General features: G+C 49.7%; 7 protein-coding genes and 1 non-coding gene across 8 annotated transcripts; 5 read left to right on the top strand and 3 right to left on the bottom strand.

Moving 5' to 3' along the window:
• Positions 1-598: 598 nt before the first annotated feature.
• Positions 599-4,600, top strand: FOBCDRAFT_289532 (uncharacterized protein; the record flags this gene model as incomplete). Its single annotated transcript, XM_031175473.3, has 3 exons — positions 599-908; positions 1,034-1,738; positions 1,789-4,600. The coding sequence occupies exons 1-3, from the start codon at positions 781-783 to the stop codon at positions 4,598-4,600; spliced, it is 3,645 nt and encodes a 1,214-aa protein (XP_031046606.2). The 5' UTR covers positions 599-780.
• A 547-nt stretch (positions 4,601-5,147) lies between these two features.
• FOBCDRAFT_198191 (uncharacterized protein) lies at positions 5,148-5,906 on the bottom strand (the record flags this gene model as incomplete). Its single annotated transcript, XM_031175475.2, has 1 exon — positions 5,148-5,906. One exon carries the CDS (start codon positions 5,904-5,906, stop codon positions 5,148-5,150), a length of 759 nt encoding a protein of 252 aa, XP_031046608.2.
• A 1,634-nt stretch (positions 5,907-7,540) lies between these two features.
• FOBCDRAFT_237710 (WD40-repeat-containing domain protein) lies at positions 7,541-9,898 on the bottom strand (the record flags this gene model as incomplete). The annotated part of the gene is made up of 3 exons (XM_059610172.1): positions 7,541-8,826; positions 8,899-9,232; positions 9,332-9,898. 3 exons carry the CDS (start codon positions 9,896-9,898, stop codon positions 7,541-7,543), a joined length of 2,187 nt encoding a protein of 728 aa, XP_059464380.1.
• A 3,006-nt stretch (positions 9,899-12,904) lies between these two features.
• FOBCDRAFT_t66 lies at positions 12,905-13,004 on the top strand. Its single transcript has one exon. It is a non-coding gene; the product is annotated as a tRNA-Leu (tRNA).
• An 838-nt stretch (positions 13,005-13,842) lies between these two features.
• Positions 13,843-14,200, top strand: FOBCDRAFT_270583 (uncharacterized protein; the record flags this gene model as incomplete). The annotated part of the gene is made up of 2 exons (XM_031175478.2): positions 13,843-14,005; positions 14,058-14,200. The coding sequence occupies 2 exons, from the start codon at positions 13,843-13,845 to the stop codon at positions 14,198-14,200; spliced, it is 306 nt and encodes a 101-aa protein (XP_031046611.1).
• An 868-nt stretch (positions 14,201-15,068) lies between these two features.
• FOBCDRAFT_316599 (pseudouridine synthase) lies at positions 15,069-17,258 on the top strand. The gene is made up of 3 exons (XM_031175483.3): positions 15,069-15,317; positions 15,380-16,843; positions 16,894-17,258. The coding sequence occupies exons 1-3, from the start codon at positions 15,148-15,150 to the stop codon at positions 17,072-17,074; spliced, it is 1,815 nt and encodes a 604-aa protein (XP_031046616.2). The 5' UTR covers positions 15,069-15,147; the 3' UTR covers positions 17,075-17,258.
• A 286-nt stretch (positions 17,259-17,544) lies between these two features.
• FOBCDRAFT_216872 (RS7_NEUCR 40S ribosomal protein S7) lies at positions 17,545-18,767 on the top strand. The gene is made up of 3 exons (XM_031175484.3): positions 17,545-17,781; positions 18,072-18,154; positions 18,208-18,767. Exons 1-3 carry the CDS (start codon positions 17,620-17,622, stop codon positions 18,572-18,574), a joined length of 612 nt encoding a protein of 203 aa, XP_031046617.1. The 5' UTR covers positions 17,545-17,619; the 3' UTR covers positions 18,575-18,767.
• On the bottom strand, positions 18,728-20,602 carry FOBCDRAFT_258035 (dynactin subunit 4). The gene is made up of 2 exons (XM_031175485.3): positions 20,251-20,602; positions 18,728-20,199 (listed from the first exon to the last, which is right to left on the bottom strand). Exons 1-2 carry the CDS (start codon positions 20,532-20,534, stop codon positions 18,828-18,830), a joined length of 1,656 nt encoding a protein of 551 aa, XP_031046618.2. The 5' UTR covers positions 20,535-20,602; the 3' UTR covers positions 18,728-18,827.
• Positions 20,603-21,865: the final 1,263 nt, after the last annotated feature.

The following is a 21,865-nucleotide window of genomic DNA, read 5'->3' on the forward strand; positions in this document are numbered from 1 at the left end:
GTGGCATCAAAAGGCGTTCGGGTAAAGCAAGCTTATGTGGTTCTGGATGACGTCGCAACCATGCAAATGTTTCGAAAACTGCAGGACAGGAAGCAATCCATGTTGGACGGCGGCTTATCTTTGTACTGACAGTGACAAAAACGGTATAATCAAGTAATGGCGTATGGGTGCATGACACCACTGTACAGATATGATGTGCGTGCTAGTAAACGTTAGAGACCTACCAACCTTAGCTTCGCTGGGTTGGATTCCAGACCATGGACATGGCCAAGACCAAGGCAGCTGTAACGACGTCAACCGTGACTTCAGTTATCTCCTCTTCTATTCCCTAACGTTAATCTTATTTCTTCCTTCTCCTCCTAAGATAATACATCCATACAAAAGCCAAGAGCTTAACAATTTTTATTTGCAGCTTCGGTTGCTTTCTTTGGCTGTCTCGCTCCTGTCTCGAGTCGTGTCACAGAAGAGCTCCTAGACCTCTCGCTTGCTTCACGGCACCAGTATTTTGCAGCACGCAACCCCTGCAGTTCGTCCTGAACTGTAACGCACTATAGGTAAGCCAGCTTCATTCACTCAAAGCTCCCAAAACTTTTGCAACCCTGACCTGACCTGACTTTGTCAAGGCTAACACGCTTCCAAGAACACATTTGTTCCTCGTTGCCTCCTCTCGCGTAGCTGAAAGCTGGAGTCTTTGCTACCGTTCGCTTGCCAATATTGGCTCTCGTCTACCGACCCCCATTTTTGATTGCTTTGAACGCAGCGCGTGTCTAGCTCGTCATCATGGCCGAGTCCGCCGGCTCGATCATGAACGGCAACGGCAAGGCGAATGGAAAGCCTGCCGCAGGTCGCAGAGGATCAATTAAGAAGAGAAGAAGTATTTTTGCATGGACTTTCAGTGTCGTTGCTAGGTATGTTTCTGCGCGTCGTCATGGCATCTTGTTCTCGCTTGATGTCTTTTACTAATCTTTTCCATCGTTATCGCATTGAGATACCGCCGTTTTCACGCACAATAAGCTGACTATCCTTCTGCTAGACTCGCGACATGGTTCGCCATTTATACAGTCCTCTTCCGATGCCCACCCTCGCTCGAACAGTGCGACGAGAACTCCCCATCGATTTGTAAACCCTACTTCCAGGTTAAGAACACCGTGCAACCTCACGTTCAACCATACTACGACCACTATGCAGCGCCCTATGTTGAGATCGCCCGCCCATACTACGATACTGTCGATAGCAAGGTCTGGCAGCCCACTCGCGCATACGCTGTTCAGTATGGAGCTCCATGGGTCGAGAAGGCGCAGGCGCATACCCAGGCCTTGTGGGAGAAGAACGGGCAGCCTCAGCTTGTCAAGTACCAGGCTCTTGCGCGTGCGCATTATGACCAATCCGTTGGCCCCTATGTGAGCCAAGCTGGCGAGAAGCTAGGCCCGTACTACGACATCGCCCGCACCAATGGTCTACAGATGTACTACGAATACCTCCAGCCAGGCTATGAATTTGTTCACCCATACGCCATTCGAGGTTACGATGTAGCTTCCGAATTTACCACAAAGACTGCTCTTCCCACAGCTTACTGGACGTGGAACAAGACTTATGCCTTCCTTGACAGCAACGTTTGGCCTCACGTCCGCGCCGTCTACGTCCAGAACGTTGAGCCCCAGCTTGTTCGCATAGGTGAGCGATTGGGACGGTACAAGACCAAGACCACCAAGCCCATCCAGGAAAACTATTCCTCAAGGTAAGATCCCCGAGCTATATATCATTGATACGTTGTCTGACACCACATAGCTACACCACTGGAACAACTGCCTCATCTTTCCAGAAGCCCGCTCCTCAGAGCACCACATCTGTTCAAACGTCATCATCTCAGGCTCCCGTTACTACTGAGAGCCCCCTGCCTGAAGTTGAATCTGCTTCTCCTGAGTACATTAACCCTGTCCAGGCCCCTCCTCCCACCGAAAATGAGAGTGAGAAGCGACGAAAGGCTCGCGAAATGGTGGCTCAGGACCTCGAGACTTGGCAGACAAAGTTTGCTACTCAAGCCGATGAGGGTGCCACTGACTTGGAGGAGCGCGTTGACGAGATTGCCAAGCGCATGATTGAGGAGAATGTCAACACTAACGGTCAGAAGCTCTTTGACGACCTTGAAACCACAATTGATCGAGAACTCACCGGTCTTCGAAACAAGATCGTAGAACTTGCTGGAACTAACGCGGATGTTGTTGATGTGAACCAAAAGATCGTCACCGCTGTGCGATCTTCTGGAATGGCCATCAAGCAGAAGGCTCAAGCCATTCGACAATGGCGCCAAGGCTATGACCAGGAACTCCAGGAGACTGTTATCACTGTCGCCGATGTACATTTCCAGGTTCTTGACGAGACTAGAAACCTCGCCTTGCAACAGATCGGAATGAGGTGGGCTTGGACAGATGGTATCACGTACAAGGACTGGGCCAAGTACCACGAACTCAAGCGTACGCTCAATGAGTGGACTGAGCAACTGAAGCAATTGATCGTTACCCACCCAGCTCTGCTCGAGGCCCAGGACGCCGCTGCACGAGTTGAGGACGAAGGAATGGAGATTGCCTCTGTGGCTGCTAAGGAGCTGGCTCGCCTTAAGGACGTTGCCCGCTACAAGGTTGCTGCCGGAGATACATCAGACAACTTTGACGTTGACGCTATGAAGCTTGCTGCCGAGCAGGCTGCAGCAGCTAAGGAAGCTGAGGCTCAGACCCCGGCTGGGGACGACAATGTCGCCTCCAGCCTTTCAGAAGTCGTTGAAGAGGCTACATCTCAAGCACAGGACGCCGAACAGAACTTGGAAGACTTTGTCGCTTCCATTGCCGAGCCCGTTAAGGAGGAAGCATCCGAAGTTGCCGAGTCTGCCAGCGATAGCGTTTCCAGCGCTTCATCTGTTTTCGACGAGCCTAACATAATTGGAAAGGCTACCTCCGCCGTTTCAAACAGCGCCGAATCCCTCGCCAGCGACGCCTCCAGCCTCATTTTCGAAGGCGAGGAGAGCGCCAGCAGCATCGCCAAGGAAGCCTCAGAGACTGTTGAGTCTCTATCCTCCACTGCCTCCGAATCCGCCGCCCCTGTTATTGAAGAAGCGTCCAGCAAGCTCTCGGAAGTTGTCGAGTCAGCCACCAATGTCGCAAAGTCAGAAGACAGCAGTATGTCGACCCCCCTTGCCTCGGAAGCATCTGAAGTGCTTATCGGTGACACTTTATCCATAGTCAGCAATGGTAGTGAAGAACCCCTTGAGGCTGGTGACAAGGAGCCACTCGTCGAGATTGAGGAGGACCCGCTGACCCATCGCGACGAGACCCCCCTGTCTGAACAACACGAGCATGTCAAGCCTGCTTTCCTTGGTGCTGCGGCCCAAGAGGTCCCTCACCGACAGATCGTCCTTGATGACTATGTTGATACGGATGCAATTGCTAGTGCCACCGATGCTGCGCAGTCTGTGTACTCGAACGCCGTTTCTCGTGCCTCTGAGCAATACTCGAGCGCTCTTTCAGTCGTCTCTGCTCAGATCTATGGTACCCCCAAGCCAGTTCATGAGCAGCTTCTATCTTCTGTCTCCTCGTCTTATGACCAGGCAGTCTCAGCCGCCGGTGATCAGTTTGACAAGGCTAAGCAAGCCGCTACCACCGCTGCTCAACAGCTTCCTACCACCACTACTGTTCCTACCTGGCTCGACTGGGAGCGTATTGAGTCCATTGCTTCCCAGAGACTCAACGAAGGTCGGCTTTGGGCCGAGATCCAGTACCAGAGTGCTCTCATCGCCGCTGGACTCGCCACACCTACTCCTTCTTCAGCCCCTGAGAAGTACTACGAGCAGGCCAAGATGAACTATTATGCTGGCCTTGGTGCCGCCCAAGACCGATACTCTAGATTCCTGGCTGGCGCATCTTCTGCTCTCTCCTCCCTCACCGCTACCCCTACTCCCACTGACCTTGCAGGATCTGCCTCCTCTGTCGCTTCTGTGGCCAGGGAGTCCGCTGCTTCCGCTGCCCAGGCGGCAGGTGAAGCTGCAGGATCTGTTTACTCTGCTGCTGGCGACACCGTCAAGTCTGCCGCTCAGGCTGTTGATGATTCCATCTCTTCAGTTGTCGATGCTGCCAACGAGCAGATCTCAGCCGCTGGCCTTGCCATTGGTGATTCTTGGAACAACATTGTGGAGCAGATCAGTGGCCAAGTTTACGGCGAGCCTACCCAGATCGCCTGGTACGAGCATGTCTGGGGTGACGCCAGCTCATATGCCTCCAAGGCTACCGACGCTGCTGCCGACAAGGCATCAATCGCCTCCGAAGCAGCTGCTGCATCCGCTGTTACCGCCTCAGCCGAGGCACTTAGGCAGTACGAATCCGTGAGCGAGCTTGTCTCCGAGCTCATTAGCGGCAAGGAGCCCTCTTTCACCGAGAGCGTCCTGGCCCGATTCCAGAGGGCCTACGCCACCGCTGCCGCCAACGCCGAAAGCCTCAGAAGCCAGGCCAACGAAGCTGCGGCCTCTGCAGCTGACAAGGTTGGCAGTGCAGCCAGCGAGGCTACCGAGGCTGTCAAGGAGACCTTTCAGCGTGCGAAGGACGAGTTGTAAAGCGAAATGATAACCCGACTAGGAGGAAACATTCTTTTGGAACGATACCCTAGATGATATGACGATCGTTTAATGACATGAATGGTTGTGGAGGTGATTAAAAAATGCAAGAATGAAATGATAGGAGAAGGTGGAATAGGTGCAGGACACGTGAAAGACAAAGAACAGTAAATGTGCGGGTGCGTTTGATGGGATTTGGATCTCATTTGTGATTGACGATGGCCGATTGTTATGTATTTTTATGATTGCTAGCCCTAATTGATGCTTTCAATATTATCTTGATGCCGTAAGTTCGTTAGTGTGATGCATTTATGTTCGTTGATGTTTGTCATGAATGAAGCCGTCGCAAGGGGGGCCACTAGTTAAAGTTGAAGAGTGTGTATCAGTCAATGAATAGCAGCTATAAAGCAAAATTCTACCCCATGCCAAGCATGCATCTTTGGACTCCCTATCAATCAAGCTCTGTGGTATAGCCTAGTATCCCATAGTTCGTTCCTACATGCCCATTCCAAGCAACTTCGTATACCTCAATCTGAAGGGTTCCAAATCAGGACTTGAACCAAGGCCAATTCTTCACGTCCATGTTTTCATCCTCACTCTCCTCAAAGTAGGAGTCGTAGTCAAGCGGGGCAGATGTGTCTACAGCAGCAACTCTAGCCCAGTCAATGTTATCCTCCGCTGAAGCGATGGCGAGCTCTTCGTTTGTCTCTTCGATCATTTTGGTAAAGAAGGCGATTTCCTCCTCGGTATAGACACGAGATGCTTCATAGGCGGTGAGTTCAGCGTCCTCGACCTCATCGTCTTCGAGGAGCTTGATCTCGTCCATGTGATAATTGTCGGCTGGGTCCAGGTAGAGAGGTTCGAGGTCGCGAAGGACAGACTTGTCTGCGAGGATAACGGGCTCATCAAAGTCAAAGATGACTTCTACAGGAGCGAAGAAGTCGAACTCCTCTCCTTGAATGGAGTCGATTTCGTCAATCGTGAGGCTGGAGATTTGGGTGTAGTCTTTGCTGTGGACGCTGAGGGTAGTTGAAGAAGGGGAGTCATGCCTGTCCTGCATCTCTGCATTCATGGCCTCAAAGGTAGCGTCAGAGTAGGCTGGCTGGTGAGGCATGTGGCAAGGCTCAGCGAGGTTATCGTTAGGCCAGGGCTTCTCCTCGATGAAGTTCTCGGGCAGGTCGCGAGGGAGCCAGCAATCTCTGTTGAAGGATACTGCAGGAATACATTTCTCGAGGACCCAGGCTTTCGGGTCAGGATCAACGGGATGACCGCACTCGGGGTAGACGTATCGAACTGCTTTGCACATGATGACTGGTAGAATCGTTAATCTCAGTAGGAGGGTATTTCGACGAGGAGGACTTACCGCTTCGTCCAAATAGTAGCAAATCATGAGCAGGAAGGAGAACTCCAAGAATAGTTCCAATATTCGAATTTATAGTTTTTCAGATCCGAGACTCATCACAGTTTGTGCGATGTTTTATCGTTGTTCAAAGGGAGGGAAGTCGTTTGCAAAAGGCAACAATGCTTCACTTTACTGACACCGGCGGGAAGAGTCAAAGAGATACAATAGCAGAGGTGGGTATGCAGACGGGTGGACACACAAATGAACATTCTTCTTCAAGATGGGCACTAGCATATATGCAAACGGGCTTTAGTAGCTGGAGTTATACAGCATCTTTGGTATGAACTTGAGATATCTTGCCAATGCTTTCAATGGTATAGTGCTCAACGTTGAATAGGTTTGTGATGAATGGCTCTACTATCGTTTATATGACATTCCTATTTTGCAATGTGTAATCAGGTTGACCACACCTGTTCTTTATGAGTATGTAGCTCTTTATCGTAGTCCGTCAATGATATATGATACGTAATAAAAGAAGTTGGTCTCATCATTGCAATGATGTCGTCCATCAAACAGCTATCAAAGAATGTTCTTGCACTTCCTCAGTGGCAACGACTCCTTCCCATCTACAGTCATCAGCGGAATATTTTATAAGTAATCACATTCAGATCCGTGAGTCGGTCAAGGTTGTTGTTCAAATTCATCCTAGGCCATATATAATCATGGAGGCCTGTATCCAGCTTGCGAGGTCTTCATATCCGTCCGTCATAGGTCCTGGAACAGAACAGCCCCCCATTACCGGCCTTTACGTCATAGCCTTAATTATATAAAACAAAACCGCAAGTCCGTTTGGCCATGGAGAGCATGCCTCCTGGGGTCATCTTTATACGCATATGCCCATCTGACAAATGCATCTACAGATTGTATCTTTCGTTGCATCAGACTATGGTTTAGTAAAATTATGAGAATTGCCTGTGGCTGCACTCAGTCATATTAATTGTAAATATGTATTTAAATCTTTTGTGATTTTATAAACGTGAATCAGAAACCAGGGGTCGGTTGATGAGGCAGCATAGGTCATTGGAGCTCCAGCAAACTACTTCGGTGCTAAGAGACCAATTTCACTTATACCACTTTACAAGACACATCTTAATAAACAATTTTCCACATCATTCTAGTCTGGAGGTTAAGCTCATCACTAGCCTATATAACTCATCCCCTGCCAAACGCATTGTTGATGCCTTCATCATACTCTTGTGAAAGAATTCGCCATGGAAGCGCCGTGTTATACCAAACCCAAACCTAGAACTCCCAGGGACTTTTGACCGTTGACTCAGTACAGATAACCTGAGGACTTATCCATTCCCCAAAACCCTATAAATGCACCCAAATTCCGTAAAAGCGACTGCCCGTCGCGTTGTAAATACTCCCGCTACCCTTTGATATGTTGAAGACCAGACTTGGCCAGAAAAAGAAGATAGAAAACGAGTTGTGCCACATGTGGCTTTTCGCGTAAAACGCTGTTTGGTATCTTGGAATGTCATAAATGTTTCACAAAGGAACATCATCTACAGATGAAGTGCCCCTGTAGATGTTGCTTATGAAGGAGTGCCACGCTCTTCGACACGTTCTCCCTCAAAGCTGTACAACCGCACCTCGCCATCTTCACTGCCACTTGCCATGCGGCTGTCACTCAAACCAACACAGGTGACTGGGCCGGCATGGCCAGTAAAGCTCCGCTCACACTTTCCAGAGCGAGGTTCCCAGATCTTGGTCATGGAGTCATTAGCCCCTGTGACCACACGAAGAGTGTCACCAACAAGGCCCCAGATGCCCTCAACGTGACCAAACATGCTGCGGATGCACTTGCCAGTGGTAGTGTCCCACAAGCGGACCGTGTTGTCCAATCCACCAGTGAGCATGTAGCGCGGGGGTAGCGGACGGTCGGGGTCGGATGTGAAACCCGAGCCATAAGCCGCCCGAGCATCGACAGGCTGCTCGGCAGTCGCTGCAGGAGGGCTGTTACTTCGGCCACTGGACACAGATGCAGTATCTGTGGTATCCAGCTGAGGCACCTCATCAGGCTCAAAGTCAGCGGGCATCAGGAGAACTTGCTGGACCTGACCAACATGGCCAAGGAATGTCTTGATACACTGCTTTGAATCGATGTCCCAAAGCTTGACCGAAAGATCATCCGATGCTGAAAAGACGACACGGGAGGGCGAGTCAATTCGCACGTGGTTGACCCAGTCAGTATGACCTCGAAGACAGAATGTTTGTTTGGTATCAAAGCTGAACACCTTGACGGTCTTATCGATTGAGCCAGATGCCAGAGTACACCCGTCGTAGTGGACTGACAATACACCCTCGGTATGACATTGGAGTGTGTTCAAACACTCTCCTGTTTGCCAGTTCCAAATCTTGATGGTCTTGTCAAAACTGCCACTAATCAACTTGGAGTCGTCAAACTGAAGAGTGCGAACTGCCGAAGTGTGTCCTCGGAGCGTGCGCATAACTTCTCCAGTCTCGATGTTCCAAATCTTGATGGTCGTATCATAGGAACCTGTTGCAAGGATGTTGTCGTCAAACTGGAGACAAGTAACGCCATTCTCGTGACCTTTGAAGGTCTTTATGGAGCAACGACCAGTCTTCCAGTTGTACCCCACCTTGAAACGGTCGCGATAAACGTCTTTCCATGGTCGAAACTTCCGTTCTTGTTCAAGCTGTTGTCTTGACTTTTCTCCGTTGCTCACACGAGAGCGTTTAGCAACTCGATCATCATGTTGGTGTTCGTTGTCGGCTTGTCGTTTTCGTGAATCGCTCGATTGTGTCTCAGCCTCATCGTCGATCTCTACCACGTCGGCGGCATTCGGTTGTCGGTGAACTTGTTGATGGCGGCTCCACGCCATCAATTTTTTCTTCTCGAGAAGAGGCAGACCCCAACCGCACTTGGTACATTTGCGATCAATGTGTTGTTCGCACATGCGATGCCACACCACGTCGTCGTCGGCGAGGTTTCTCCATCTACGGCTGACTTGAGCGGCCTTGCAGAGAGAGACTGTGTCGAGATACGATAGGATCTTGTAGGAGAGTTCGGTAGGAAGAGCGGCAAGGAAATCGATCTTGAGTTGTTCTTGTACCTCGCGTGATACAGTAGAGAGTTGGGGGAAGCAGCATTGTGTAATGATGCCCTGTAGCATCAGCTCACGATGTTTTGATGGAGCAGCAGAAAAGAGAGACCATACGTGAGTAATGGCTTCTTGGTCTGCGGATGAAAGGCTGTTGAGTTCCTTCATGAATGTTAGCATAACCTATCGGGGTATTCAACTAAGAGCCACGACAAGCAGAAGTGGTTGAAGTGGTTGAGGTTAGGGGGGGACTGGACTTACAGTTTGGATGAAACCCATTTTGGTCTCGTCGGCGGCGCGTCGACATTTTGAGTCAGGTCGGTGACGATAGCAAAACTTGCTGTTGGGATCTCTCTTCCGAATCGCAGTGGTATTGTTGGGACTGGGAGATAGAGGCATGGCTGTCTTTGCCTTGCCAAAGGGTGCATAGAGGCCAGGAATATGTTCCTTAAGGAACGGGCTGACGGTCTTGCCGACCAATTCGGAAGGCATCTTGACGAGACGTGGGTTGATTTCTTGATCGGATCGGTGCCTATCGCAATTGTTTTTAGAGGGTTGTTGGGAAGAGTTGTCGTCGAGGTGTTCGGAGTCGATGTCGGAGACTTTCAAAGAGTGGCCGTTTGTAGGAGGAAGGGGTGAGGATGAGTCAAGTTCTGTGAACGGCGCAGAAGCATGGCGATGTGTATGATTTGTTATTGTAGCCGAAGCAGGTTGAGAAGTAGAAGACGAAGTAGGTATAGAAGAATGAAGAAGAGCTGAAGCACCGGGGGCTGCGACAGAAGTGTCGGAGGAGGGCCGATGGCCGTTGACGAGCGAGGGGCTTTCCATGGCGCAGGCGCAGACTCAGAGGCACAGAAGTATGTATGTACTGACTGTACTGTACTGTACCAAAGTGTAAAACACAAGCAAGGGCCTGGGGGTGGGAGATTGGAGTCGCGCGATGAGAAGGTGAGATATCGTAACCCGCAGGGCTGGTCCGGGGAAGAGTGGCAGACAGCTTCTGGGAAGGGATCTGAGGCAAAGTGACTGGTGGATGGCGTGCTATGTACCAGCGGCAGCACGAGCTTAGACCCCCGGTCAAGAGGCGGTACGACAAGACTATGCCGATTGTTCTTGGCTCCAAAGGACGCTAATTGGGTTGTGGAAGGAGGTGAGACAGGTTGTGATTTGTTCTTTTGTCTCCGAAGGCTGTCTAGAGGATTCGAGTTGGCTGATTGCGAAAGGTAACGAGTGTCGACGCCCACCTCAGAATCTTGTGGTGTGAAAAGGTAAAGTATTGGATGGGACCCAATCGAGTGTGACGTTTGGCCAACCTTGAGAGAAAGATGGTTCGGGTCGTCGGGGAGGGCCCCCTCCTTTCCGTCTAAGCTGAGCCGACTTGTGCCAGAAATTCCCGTTTTTTACCAACACCCAACCCAACTGTCTGGCCAAATGGCGGGGGAATGACAGGGAAAGAGGGTCTTTCACTACGACCTCGACTTTGACTGTCGGCCAATTGAAGTTCTAGATAGCGACTAACAAATTCACATCAGTGTTATTCCCTATCCCTATCACTACGACACTCTCTATCAGTCTGTTATCTTTCAGCTTCCTCTTCTCATCCATTTGTGCGACCACATCCTTCCATTCCAGATAACATTGCCATGTACCCCCCCTGTCAGGTTGTCCGCACTGATTTGAGCCCTGGAGGCGTCTGGCCTTGTTGATTCTGTTCAATCATCTCGCAGGACCTCTTTCAAATTTGGGACCGAAATGGCGTTATCAGCGGCCGATCTAACAAAAGTGGGTCTGAGACACGGCACTCGGTCGGTGTAAGTCAAGATGGCGGCTCTGCTGAGAGATACAAAGTTGATGACATTCGCCACTGGAGCATCGCAATGAGAATTGATGTGGAATTCGAGCATTTCAATATCAATCTCATGTCAGGAACAAGGCACGACCTCTCACAGCATCATTAAGGTATCTGACGCTATCGCAACTTGGCTTCTACCAAGTCATGCACCAGAACGGGGCATAGACGGGGCATGACTGAATTAGACTTGGACCCTTTGAGACCCTCTCCATGGCGCAGAGAAAACTCCTTCTGCAATAAAGACGGCACTGGCTAGACTGGCTACTGGTGGTTTCTTGGTTGAATACGGTAATCCACTTCACGTTGACTTACATCGTAGTACTTTCGGTCTTGTCGGCAGATGAAAAGAATATGGATCCTCAAGTGCCGCCGTATCCTCTTCTTTGTTACATAACAAGACCCCATCGTCAGAATTCTCTTCCCAAGTCTCCTCTTTTTTTACGTCTTCTTTTCTCTTAGGCTGGCAGTCTGGCCTTCTTCCTTTTGACTTCGCTGCCCCTCTTTGACTTGAAGCCTGCAGCTGATCATTCTTTAACTTCCCGTTCTTTAATAGGCCGCTGTCCATCTTGCATATACGCCACAGACAGCCACGATGTGCGATAAACTCATACCTCAGAGTCATCTCCAATCCAGATACTATGCGTCTCGACAAGTTCCACCATAAACAAGGTCGTTTGTTGTTCTGGAATCTATCGCCTGAGATGATGTGATTTTCCCATGTCGATTAACCTCGTCTCGGTCCCATGTCACTGTCTTTGTCATCACGAATCTTTCGCCATCCCGAGATCCGAGTCGACTCATTTTCACCCTGGCGGCTTATCAACCACTCAACCCTGATGAACCATCACTTAATCAACAATCACGCAAGAAAAGGGAGAATTCTTTTCATCCGAGACCTCCGTATCTTGCGATTTATTTACTCTGTTTTCTTGCTGGCATTGACTCATGATTAATGCTTGATCATATAGCCAAGTCGAGACCTTGTTGCTCACTTTGCTCCCTGAGCACATCATCAGAGGCATGACCATGGCGCTGAACCATAATCCCGTGGTTGGCAAATGGAATTTGGCGATGCCATGATTCTCGCTACTAGGGGAACCCTTTTGAACTCACGTTGCCCCCTCTACATGGCCAAGCTTCTGTTTTGGTCTTGGTTCATCATCTCTCTCATTCTTCTTAGTTCTTACAATCCAGGACTCTGCACAGTCAATCATTGACGTGTCATGATGGAGGATCGTCATATCCTGGCTCACCACTGACCAGGCTCGGAACTTTTTCTTCCATTCGAATGCATGTGTTTCGCACAGATCGCAGGGCGTGCCCATGTCCAAGGCCATCTATAGAAGCCTTATAGGCCCTGCCAGCTTCCATAGATGCCCTCAGCCACAGGCTTCCTGCTTACCTGCCTTGTCCTTCTGGGCGCACTGCAATCTTGTTTCAGAGAGTATCGCGACATTCTACGGCGGTGTGGCGAAATTGGGAAACAAAGCAAAACATCCTGTCTCGTTGGTGTTTCTGACTGGGCCCAACGGGCACAAATATGCAGCTAGAAGGTTTTGCAAGGGAGATGATATCTGATTCTCACCATAATAGCAGATGGATGAGGAATCAAGATCAGGATCTTTTGCATCGTAGACTGAGCTGGGCGCAATCTTGAGGTCGGGTTTGCCCCGACTCTTGCGCAATGTAGACTGTAGATGCTTCAGCGGTGAATATGTGAATTGTGCATGAATTGATGATGATGATGCACATCACCACCATTAGCGGAGGACTCGGCATAAGGGCTTCGGATTGGAATGTGATACAGTCAGATAATCCATGCCTCACTGCAACCTTTCCATCAAGTATCGACGATGACAGATCTGACATGCATTTTGACGCGATCACGACCCATCTGATTACCAGCTAGAATGAAGTTCAGATATGCATGCACAATGAGAGTATAATATGGTATTAGCACAAAAATCCCCATCAACAGCCTCGGTGAGATGGCCGAGTTGGTTATGGCGCCAGGTTAAGGTTAACCTTAACACCAATTTCCTGGTGGAGCAATCCTCCTGGGTTCGAGTCCCAGTCTCATCAAAGAGTTTCTTTTTGCATTTTCCATCACTTGGTTACCATTTATTGTGATCTGTGTTTTTGGTGTTTATGACCCCCTTGACTTCTCCCTGAAGCTTGGACGCTAGTTCAGCCTCAGCTCCCTGACATCGTCACAACAAACATGACTTCATCTATGATCTAATCATGTCCCTAATTCACGGATAGCCACATCAGATTCCGTCTTTAATTTGCTTCTTACGCCAATCTCCCTCTCAAACTCCACCAAAGATCATCTATCCCTCAAAGCACTGACCTCGATTCATAGGCTAGCAATACCTCAGCATCATCGATCGTTGATGCAACTCTCCCGTTGTCTCATTAACAGCACTCATGATCGAACTCCACTACAGTTCAAATAAACCACTTAACGCGTCAAGATCATGTAAATCGCGAATTCGTCGCGGTTAGTTGCTTGCCACTTGCATCACAATCGCCCAGCCACACGACAACTGATCTGGAGATTAACCTCTCGGATCGAGGTTTTCAATTAAGAGATCAGGGGCACTAAGATCGGGCTCGGAAGTGCTTGCAGCAAGGCTAGTAGCGAGCCGTGCTATTTGTCCTGAGGAGATGATTCATTGAAGTGATTATCCGTCAATGTCGTCATGGATAGATGCTTTTGCTTGCGGGCCATGACGGAATAGTCGTCTTTGGTGAGAATGAATTTTTCAGTTGAAGAGCAGAAACTAAATGTATAAGATGAGTGACCTTCTCGAGTGAGAAGAAAGGAATATACTCAACATCACTCAGTATTCTCTCTCATCTGCAACTCACCACTTTCACCACAACCACTTTTCACACTCCACCAACAACTTTCATCATGTCTTCCGACGGTCTTCAAGATGCTCCCTCCGCTGAGTTCCAGGACGACTCTTACGTTTCTCGCCCTGGTGAGAAGGAACAGCCCATCCCAGTTCAGTCCGACTCCGATCGGGTTGAGGATCCCGTCGACGGAGAGCAGGCCGACACTGACGCTCAGCTTGGTATTTTCAACTCATTTACCTTAGTACGGGACTTTCTCTGACACAATTATAGAGCGCGATGATAAGGATGCTATCGACGAAAGCAACATCATCGAGGAGCGTACCCGAGGTGCTGCCCAGCCCAGTGGTACCTATCAGGAGCCTGGTGACGAGGAGGGCCTCCCTTCTGACACTGGTCGAAGCTCCAACTATTAAACGAGTTATGAAAGCGTGAAAGCGTTTATTTGATGGCGAATGGATTTGTACAATAGAAGTTTGGAATGAAATGAAATTTGAACAGTTGTAATGATCAAATCAGTGAATGCATTTACCACCACTGAATCTCTCTCGAAGCCTTTGGCAAGTCGCCCACTCGGGTGAATAGTGTTGTATTTGCATAACTCGCCTACCACTTCTTCCTCCTGTGTTCCACGTAATGATCATTTATGATAGCCAGGTCGCATCGTAGTGAAGAACTTGGCAGTAATCGAGTAATGATACCTGACGGTAGTAATAGCAGCACATTCTAAAGTCAAGAGGTTCATTTCGCTCTGTTAAAAACATCATTGTTAGTTAACGTTATGTTTCTAAGGTATGAAATACCAGACTGCTATCTATGCTACATCCTTTCTACGTTCACACCACGATTCTGTGGCTTGCGTTACGTTAGGTAAATATGACATGTAACTTTTTATAAAAGAGTGCTACTATAGACACTTACCATAGCAGATTTACTGTTCTTGAGATGAAAGCCCAGGTTTGGATAAACTTAAGAATGGTATTCGCATAGGAGAGCTATTATTCTGTGAAAGATTAATTCTGTTTTATCTATAAGTATAGCATGAATATCTAACCCAATAAAGAGGAAGAAAATAATCAAGAGCATTTATAAGTATCACTATCCAAGCAAGCTATGAGCAGTAATAGAAACTTGAAAGCAACGATGGAAACACTGATACTTCGACAGCACTTACACGACGATGTCGAGATCCAGGGTAGCCCCCACACATGAAGCTCCCCCGCCGGGACCGCAACGGGAAGCCCCACTCACCCGCATCGAAAATCTCGTCGTCAACCAAACCAAAAAAAGTGTTCCGCGCGATAGCTACAACTTTTCTCTCCTGTCAGCTCGACCTTTCATATTTGTCGCAACCGATGCAAACATGGCGGCAGATAACGAAGCTCCTGCCGCGAGCAGCGCCAATGAGTCTCGTCCCTCGGGCGACAACAACAAAGCCTCTAACAACAATGGCTCTGAGAATCGTCGCAACCCGCGCCATGACCACAGAAAGCCAGGCAAAGGACGATCAGAGAAGGGTCGCGGAGAATGGGGGTAAGTCCTCACCTCAATTGGTGAAATGAGTGCAGTTGCCAACGGCGCTAACCAGATACTAGTCGTGAGAAGGGCGACAAGCGCAAGAAGAATGATGAATTTAAGGAGTTCAAGCGTCGCAAACTGAATAAGAAGGGCGATTCTGCCGATGGCGAGTCAAGCAACAACCCCTTCTCCAAGGATGAGATTGCTGCCGAAGAGCGACGACCCAAGCGAAAAGTTGCTGTTATGATTGGATATGCCGGCACTGGTTACAAGGGAATGCAAGTCAATGGCAACGAGAAGACCATTGAGGCCGATCTATTCAAGGCATTTGTCGCCGCAAGCGCTATTTCCAAGGCCAATGCCGACGACCCCAAGAAGTCGAGTCTTGTTCGATGCGCTCGAACGGATAAGGGTGTGCATGCGGCTGGAAATGTCATCAGCCTGAAGCTTATTATTGAGGATGAGAATATTGTGGACAAGATCAACGCCGAGCTCCCAGAACAGATCCGAATTTGGGGTATTCAGCGAACGAACAACGCCTTCAGCTGTTACCAAACCTGCGACTCAAGATGGTATGAGTATCTTATGCCTAGCTACTGTCTTCTGCCTCCTCACCCCGAGTCTTTCTTGGGCCAAAAACTGGTTGAGTTGGCCAAGGAGCATGGTGTCGAGGATGAGCTGGCTGCTCGGATGGAGGATGTCAAGGATTTCTGGTCCGATGTGGAAGAGAAGGAGATTAAGCCCATCTTGGCCCGGTTAGACCCCGAGACCAAGGCTGCCGTGTTGGAGCGAGTCCACGTTATGGATGATGAAGAGGTTGCTGCACGCAAGGAAGCTGCGAAAGAGACCGAAGAGAGCGCGCCAGCAGAGGAGAAGCCTGCTGCTGAGACACCCGCTGGCGAGGCTGCTGAACAAACTACAGAGCCCGAGGCTCAACAGTCTGGCCTTGTTCTGGAGAGCCACAAGCCCAAGAACCGTGAGCTCGGCCCCGTTGATTTTGCCCTTCGAGACATCAAGGCAGCTTATGTTGCCGCTAAGCGACGATATCGTGTCAGCACCGGGCGTCTGAACCGTCTTCAGGAGGCCCTCAACAAGTACAACGGCACAAAGAACTTTCACAATTATACTGTTCAGAAGTCATTCTTCGATCCCTCAGCGAAGCGACACATCAAGTCATTCGTTGTCAACCCTAAGCCCATCATCATCAACGATACAGAATGGCTGTCTCTCAAGGTCCACGGACAGAGTTTCATGATGCACCAGATCCGAAAGATGGTTGGTCTAGCCAGTTTGATCGTCCGCTGTGGAACTCCCATGGAACGTATCAACGAGAGCTACCAGAACCAGAAGATGGCCATCCCCAAGGCCCCTGGTCTCGGACTCTTGCTTGAGCGACCCGTATTCCACAACTACAACCGAAAGGCCACCGAGTCACTCGGAAAGGAAGCGATCGACTTTGATAAGTACGAAGAGAAGATCCAAGCCTTCAAGGACAAGCAGATCTACACTCGTATTTTCAGCGTGGAGGAGAAGGACAACTCGTAAGTACTGACGTATGCACAAGTCGGACAGGGCTAACAAGACACGACAGGTTTCACATGTTCTTCAACCAGATTGACCAGTTCAAGACAAATCACTTCCTGTGGCTCACGGCTGGCGGTATGAAGGCTGCCGAGATCGCAAGGGACACGACAGGTGAAAAGGTGCAGCAGGATGTTGATAAGCAGCTCGGTGATGAGGATGAGGAGGACCCCGAGGGCGGTGAGGGTTAGAATGTGTAACAGTAAAAACTGGATAGAGGATCAGGATGTTAGATACGAATGTTGTAAACGATGCATTGTTTCATCATCGGACGTCTCGGAGATGCTTTCTACCATTTGAAGTGGTTGTGAGTGTGGTTGAGCTGCAGGAGTTACACGGCTTCGTGTCTTAGATTCAAGCAGAGTTGATTTGAAATCATGCATATTCATAAGTGAATACTTCTGAAATGCTGTGCAACCTTTGACTTGATTGCTTTCCTTTCATTGCATCAAGTCCACGAAACACGGGACGCTGTGTAAGTGTAGTCGATTTCCCTTCTGGGCGATTGGTGACTGGATCCACTGACAACAAGGTGAAGATTCGGTGTGCTAGACTCAAGCCTCAGGCATCAACCTCAACATCCTCACCGACGCACGGACCGCCCACAGAAAAGTAGAGGGTAAAACCCCAATTTAGCGACTTTTTGAAATTGCCTACTATCAAAAATTCCAAGCGGCCCGCGCAACACCATCAACTTCGTCGTCGTCAATCCCACGTAGTCGAACCAGCCGTCAAAATGAGCGCCCAGGCCCTTAACAAGATCGCTCCCAACAGCCCTTCGAGGCAGAACCCCTCCGAGCTTGAGACCAGCATCGCTCAGGCTCTCTTCGACCTCGAGTCCAACACCTCCGACCTCAAGGTTGCCCTGCGACCTCTGCAGATCGTCTCTGCCCGTGAGGTGAGAATACCATGAAACAAAGAATTCCGAACTTAGGTCTCGTTTCGAGAAATCCTGTTCCCACATAAGAAAACTGCACTGTTCTCGCAATGGCCTCTCCGCCTCCCGACCGCGCACTTTTCCGTCGAAAATGACCTCGATATTCGAGAGATACTTGACTTGATGCGCTTACACATGTCGTCGGGGCGGAGGAGTGCCAGCCGGAGTATCATTGACTTCTGTGGAACAGGACGGGAAGCGGTCCAAGGTTTCGTCCTGGAGCTCGCATGCTGACTTGGGATCTTGACTAGATCGAGGTTGGCCACGGCAAGAAGGCTATTGTCATCTTTGTCCCCGTCCCTTCCCTGCAGGGCTTCCACCGCGTCCAGCAGCGGTAAGATATCTCCTCATTCTTCTAATCTCAGACTCAATACTAATACTCTCCAGTCTCACCCGTGAGCTCGAGAAGAAGTTCTCTGACCGCCATGTCCTGATCCTCGCTTCTCGCCGCATCTTGCCCCGCCCCAAGCGATCCGCCCGCTCTCGCAACACCCAGAAGCAGAAGCGCCCCCGTTCGCGAACTCTCACTGCTGTCCACGACGCCATCCTCGAGGATCTCACCTACCCCGTCGAGATCGTCGGCAAGCGCGTCCGCACCAAGGAGGACGGCTCCAAGCTCCTCAAGGTCATCCTCGACGAGAAGGAGCGTGGTGGCGTTGACTACCGCCTCGACACCTACTCTGAGGTCTACCGACGTTTGACAGGCCGCAACGTCAACTTCGAGTTCCCTCAGAGCGGTCCCGCCGACTACTAAGTCTGTGCGTTACCTTTTTCGAGATGAAATAGAAGAAATGACTATTTTTCCCTGATTCGGGCTGGGAGTGTTTTTCACAAATGGTTGGTTGGTCAAAAAAGGGGCTTGGCGTCTTAAAGAAAGTAGCTTGATAAATGTTACAAGCAAGCTGCGTATGATTTGACAAGACAACTTAAACACTTCTTCCCGTCCATGACTTCGTCCAATTATTGGGTATCTAGATCTATGTCTCATGTGCATGCCTTTTCTATCTTTAATCGTGACTGATGCGGCCAACTCCAAGCACACACCAATAAGCCAGCTCCCTCCTTTCCTGAGCATCCTTTTCCTTTGCAGATGCTGCACCGACGTCTTGCTGAGAGTCAGGCTCCCATTCCATCCTCACAAACATGGGTATCTCCAGAATATCCTCATCCTCCTTCAATGGACTCTTGTCCTTTTGACCGTCAAGTCGGAGTGAAGCCGGAACCACTTCCAAGATGATGCTGACCCAGTTGCGCCCTCGCTCCCAAATCTTACCGGCCTCAGGCTGACCACTGCTCTCTTCACCTTTTCGCTTTTTGTCTCTGTCATCGTCCTTCAGAGCATCATCCCACATATCCGTGTTGGCATCAATATCGAATTGAGGACAGAGAATAGTCACTTTGCTGGAGAACCTGCCAGGTGTACTGTTTGGCGTAGCAAGTGTGACCTTGATTCCATCGAACAAAGGGTTCTTGAAGGTTATGATGTAGTGATGAGGGGTGAGGGGCTTGAGCGGTCGCTCTTCTAGAATTTGAGGACGCTGCGTGGTAGGGACTGTTCCAGCTGTGGGGTTGAGAGGCTCGATGGTGATCGTAGGGATATACGACTTTGCGACAAGTCTGATCTTGAACCGTGTTGACGTGACCTTATTTTCTGGCTTGGAGATGATATGCCGACACACAGAGCAACGCTTAGAGCGCTTCGTTCTGAGGAGATGTGGTATAGGCCGTAAACCATCCTGGAATCTCTGAACCTCTGCTTGTTCAAGGTTCTGCTGTATAGTAGCCGTAGCATCCCACCCCTCCTGGTGCAGTTTCTTGATCTGAGCTGATTCATCCAGATCCGCCAACTTCAGACCTTCCTCTGCCGAAAGAGCCTCACGCATAACATCTGAAGGACCATTGCGCTTGCGGGCATGTCCGTGGCCAGTGTACATAGCCATGATACGAGACAACGACGCTGCAGGCGATCCATAGCCGGTAGTGTCATTCAGTGGAGATATGCCGCTCGAGGCAGCATTTGTATCTGCGAGCTGCGACTGGTAGAATGACTTCAAATTGGCATACTGAAGATCTGTATCGACATCGCTGTCGGCAAGAGGTGGCTCATCTGGGTTCTCCTTGCGACGCTCCTTGAGTTCTTTCGCGGTGAGCTTGAGATCTCCTCCATTGTTGATCTTGGAGAGCTGCGAGTGAATACCGTTAGGCTTGTCAAACTTAATGCCTATCTCGGTGGAGGTCCAGTTGCAGTACTGGCAATACAGTGCGTATTGAGGCCCTGGGATGTCGGCGCCAAGGTGTGACTGGTCTTTCTCCATAGGTGCTTCCATAACCTGGAGAGGGCCAATACACACGGGACATTGGTAACAGCTTCGGGTACATCTATGAGGCGCATGTCAGGCTTGGTCTGGACCACGTCTTTGTGTTATTTACCTATTCCCGTCGCTGCGCAAGTTACTACTGGGAACCTCAAACAGGCAGTTTGGGCAGTAATATGTAACAACCTCCTCGTTCACACATCGCGGACATCGTATTTGCTGGCAGTCTTCGCAGTAGAGGAGGTACTCGAGAGGGTAGAGGCTGTAGTTTGAGCGAGGATCGCGGGGGTCAAAGGTTCGTTCGTCGGAGGATTGTGATTGACGCGTTTGGGGGAGATCTGGGGGAGAGTTGTCGGAACACGGACATTGGATGTACGTGTAAGGTATCACGAGCGCCATGGCAGTGGGAGGTCGTGGAGTTTGGCAGACTCGGGTTGAAGTTGGGAAGGGAGCTGTCTTGAAACTGGGGCCTTTGTTCTCGGTGTGAGGTGAGTAGAGCTATGGTCACTCGGTGAGGGACCAATCAGGGTCTACATAGATTCATTCAACTAAATGCACCTCCCGAGTAGCACTAATATCAGTGAACTTATAGTAAGAATAAACTAATCATGGCTTTCCATTTGAACTTAACAAATTGTATCATTTACTAAAATCACAAAAAGCAAAAGTGAAAAACGTTGGCTGTCCTCAACACTCCTCTCACACTCAGCTCACAGCCTCACTGGGAGTATTGGAGAGCTGAGTCGGTTCAACATTCCTCTCTCAACGGTCATGAATACCAGTTGTTTCAACTCGGTATCATGCGTATGCTCTCCCTAAACTTACACTGACCGACCTAGATTTTGTTGCCTAGGACGGAAGCCCTTTTCTTGCCTCCTCTAGGTATATTACTGTGGTCTTGTTTCATCCTGAAGTCTATTTATATGAGTCTTGGTTGGTACCCTTTAAACCATAACGCAGAATGGCTACCAGCAGCCTTCAATGAGCAATCCCCTAATGTCCTGACTCTCGTCTGCAGAAGCATGAATAAGCCCTCTATTCAGCACATTTCATGCATTCCGAGACTGTGGCGTTGTCAGGAAAAAAGACCTTTGGTAGTGGTCGAAGCTTCGCTTGGTGAAACACACAACTGAGCGCGGCTAATGCTCCAAGCTTGAACCCTGAATCCCATCCCATCCCGTGCAGCATACAGTAAAGCTGTCCACCGCGTTTGAGACTATTTGTTAGTGGCGAGTTCAGCTATAAGGCGGGAAGCGAAAGACGGGATCTGGCACCAGATGCGTCTAGACCGTACAAGTCTGACATGCAACAGACAAGCTCAACCTTGTTAACGAGCTTTTCCGTCTCGCCTTGTCTTGCGAGGGCTTTCGCTCAACGCTTTCACTCAACGAGAATCCCTTCTGAAGTTGTATGACTTCAGTTCCGAACCCGAGGACTCGGAGTCCGGTCTCCATTGATTCTGTATTCAGTCAATATTGCCCTGTTGGCTCTAGTTATCATATGACGCCTGCACGACATGGCAATTGCGGGGTTCTTTGAGTTACGGGCAGAGAGGAGGTGTTTAGTTCACGATCGTTCAAAGGCTATTATTTCATGATGACAGAAGAAGACTTCATGCTTGGCTTACTCTGCATGTTGAGCTAGAGCCAGAACGAGTGATGGTCAGGTCCCGCCCCTGGTCTGGGCTGACTCTAGCTCTGGCCTGTCTGGAGTCTTTGGACCTGCCCCTT

The sequence above is a fragment of the Fusarium oxysporum genome, chromosome III, assembly GCF_013085055.1.
Source record: "Fusarium oxysporum Fo47 chromosome III, complete sequence".
NCBI lineage: Eukaryota > Fungi > Ascomycota > Sordariomycetes > Hypocreales > Nectriaceae > Fusarium > Fusarium oxysporum.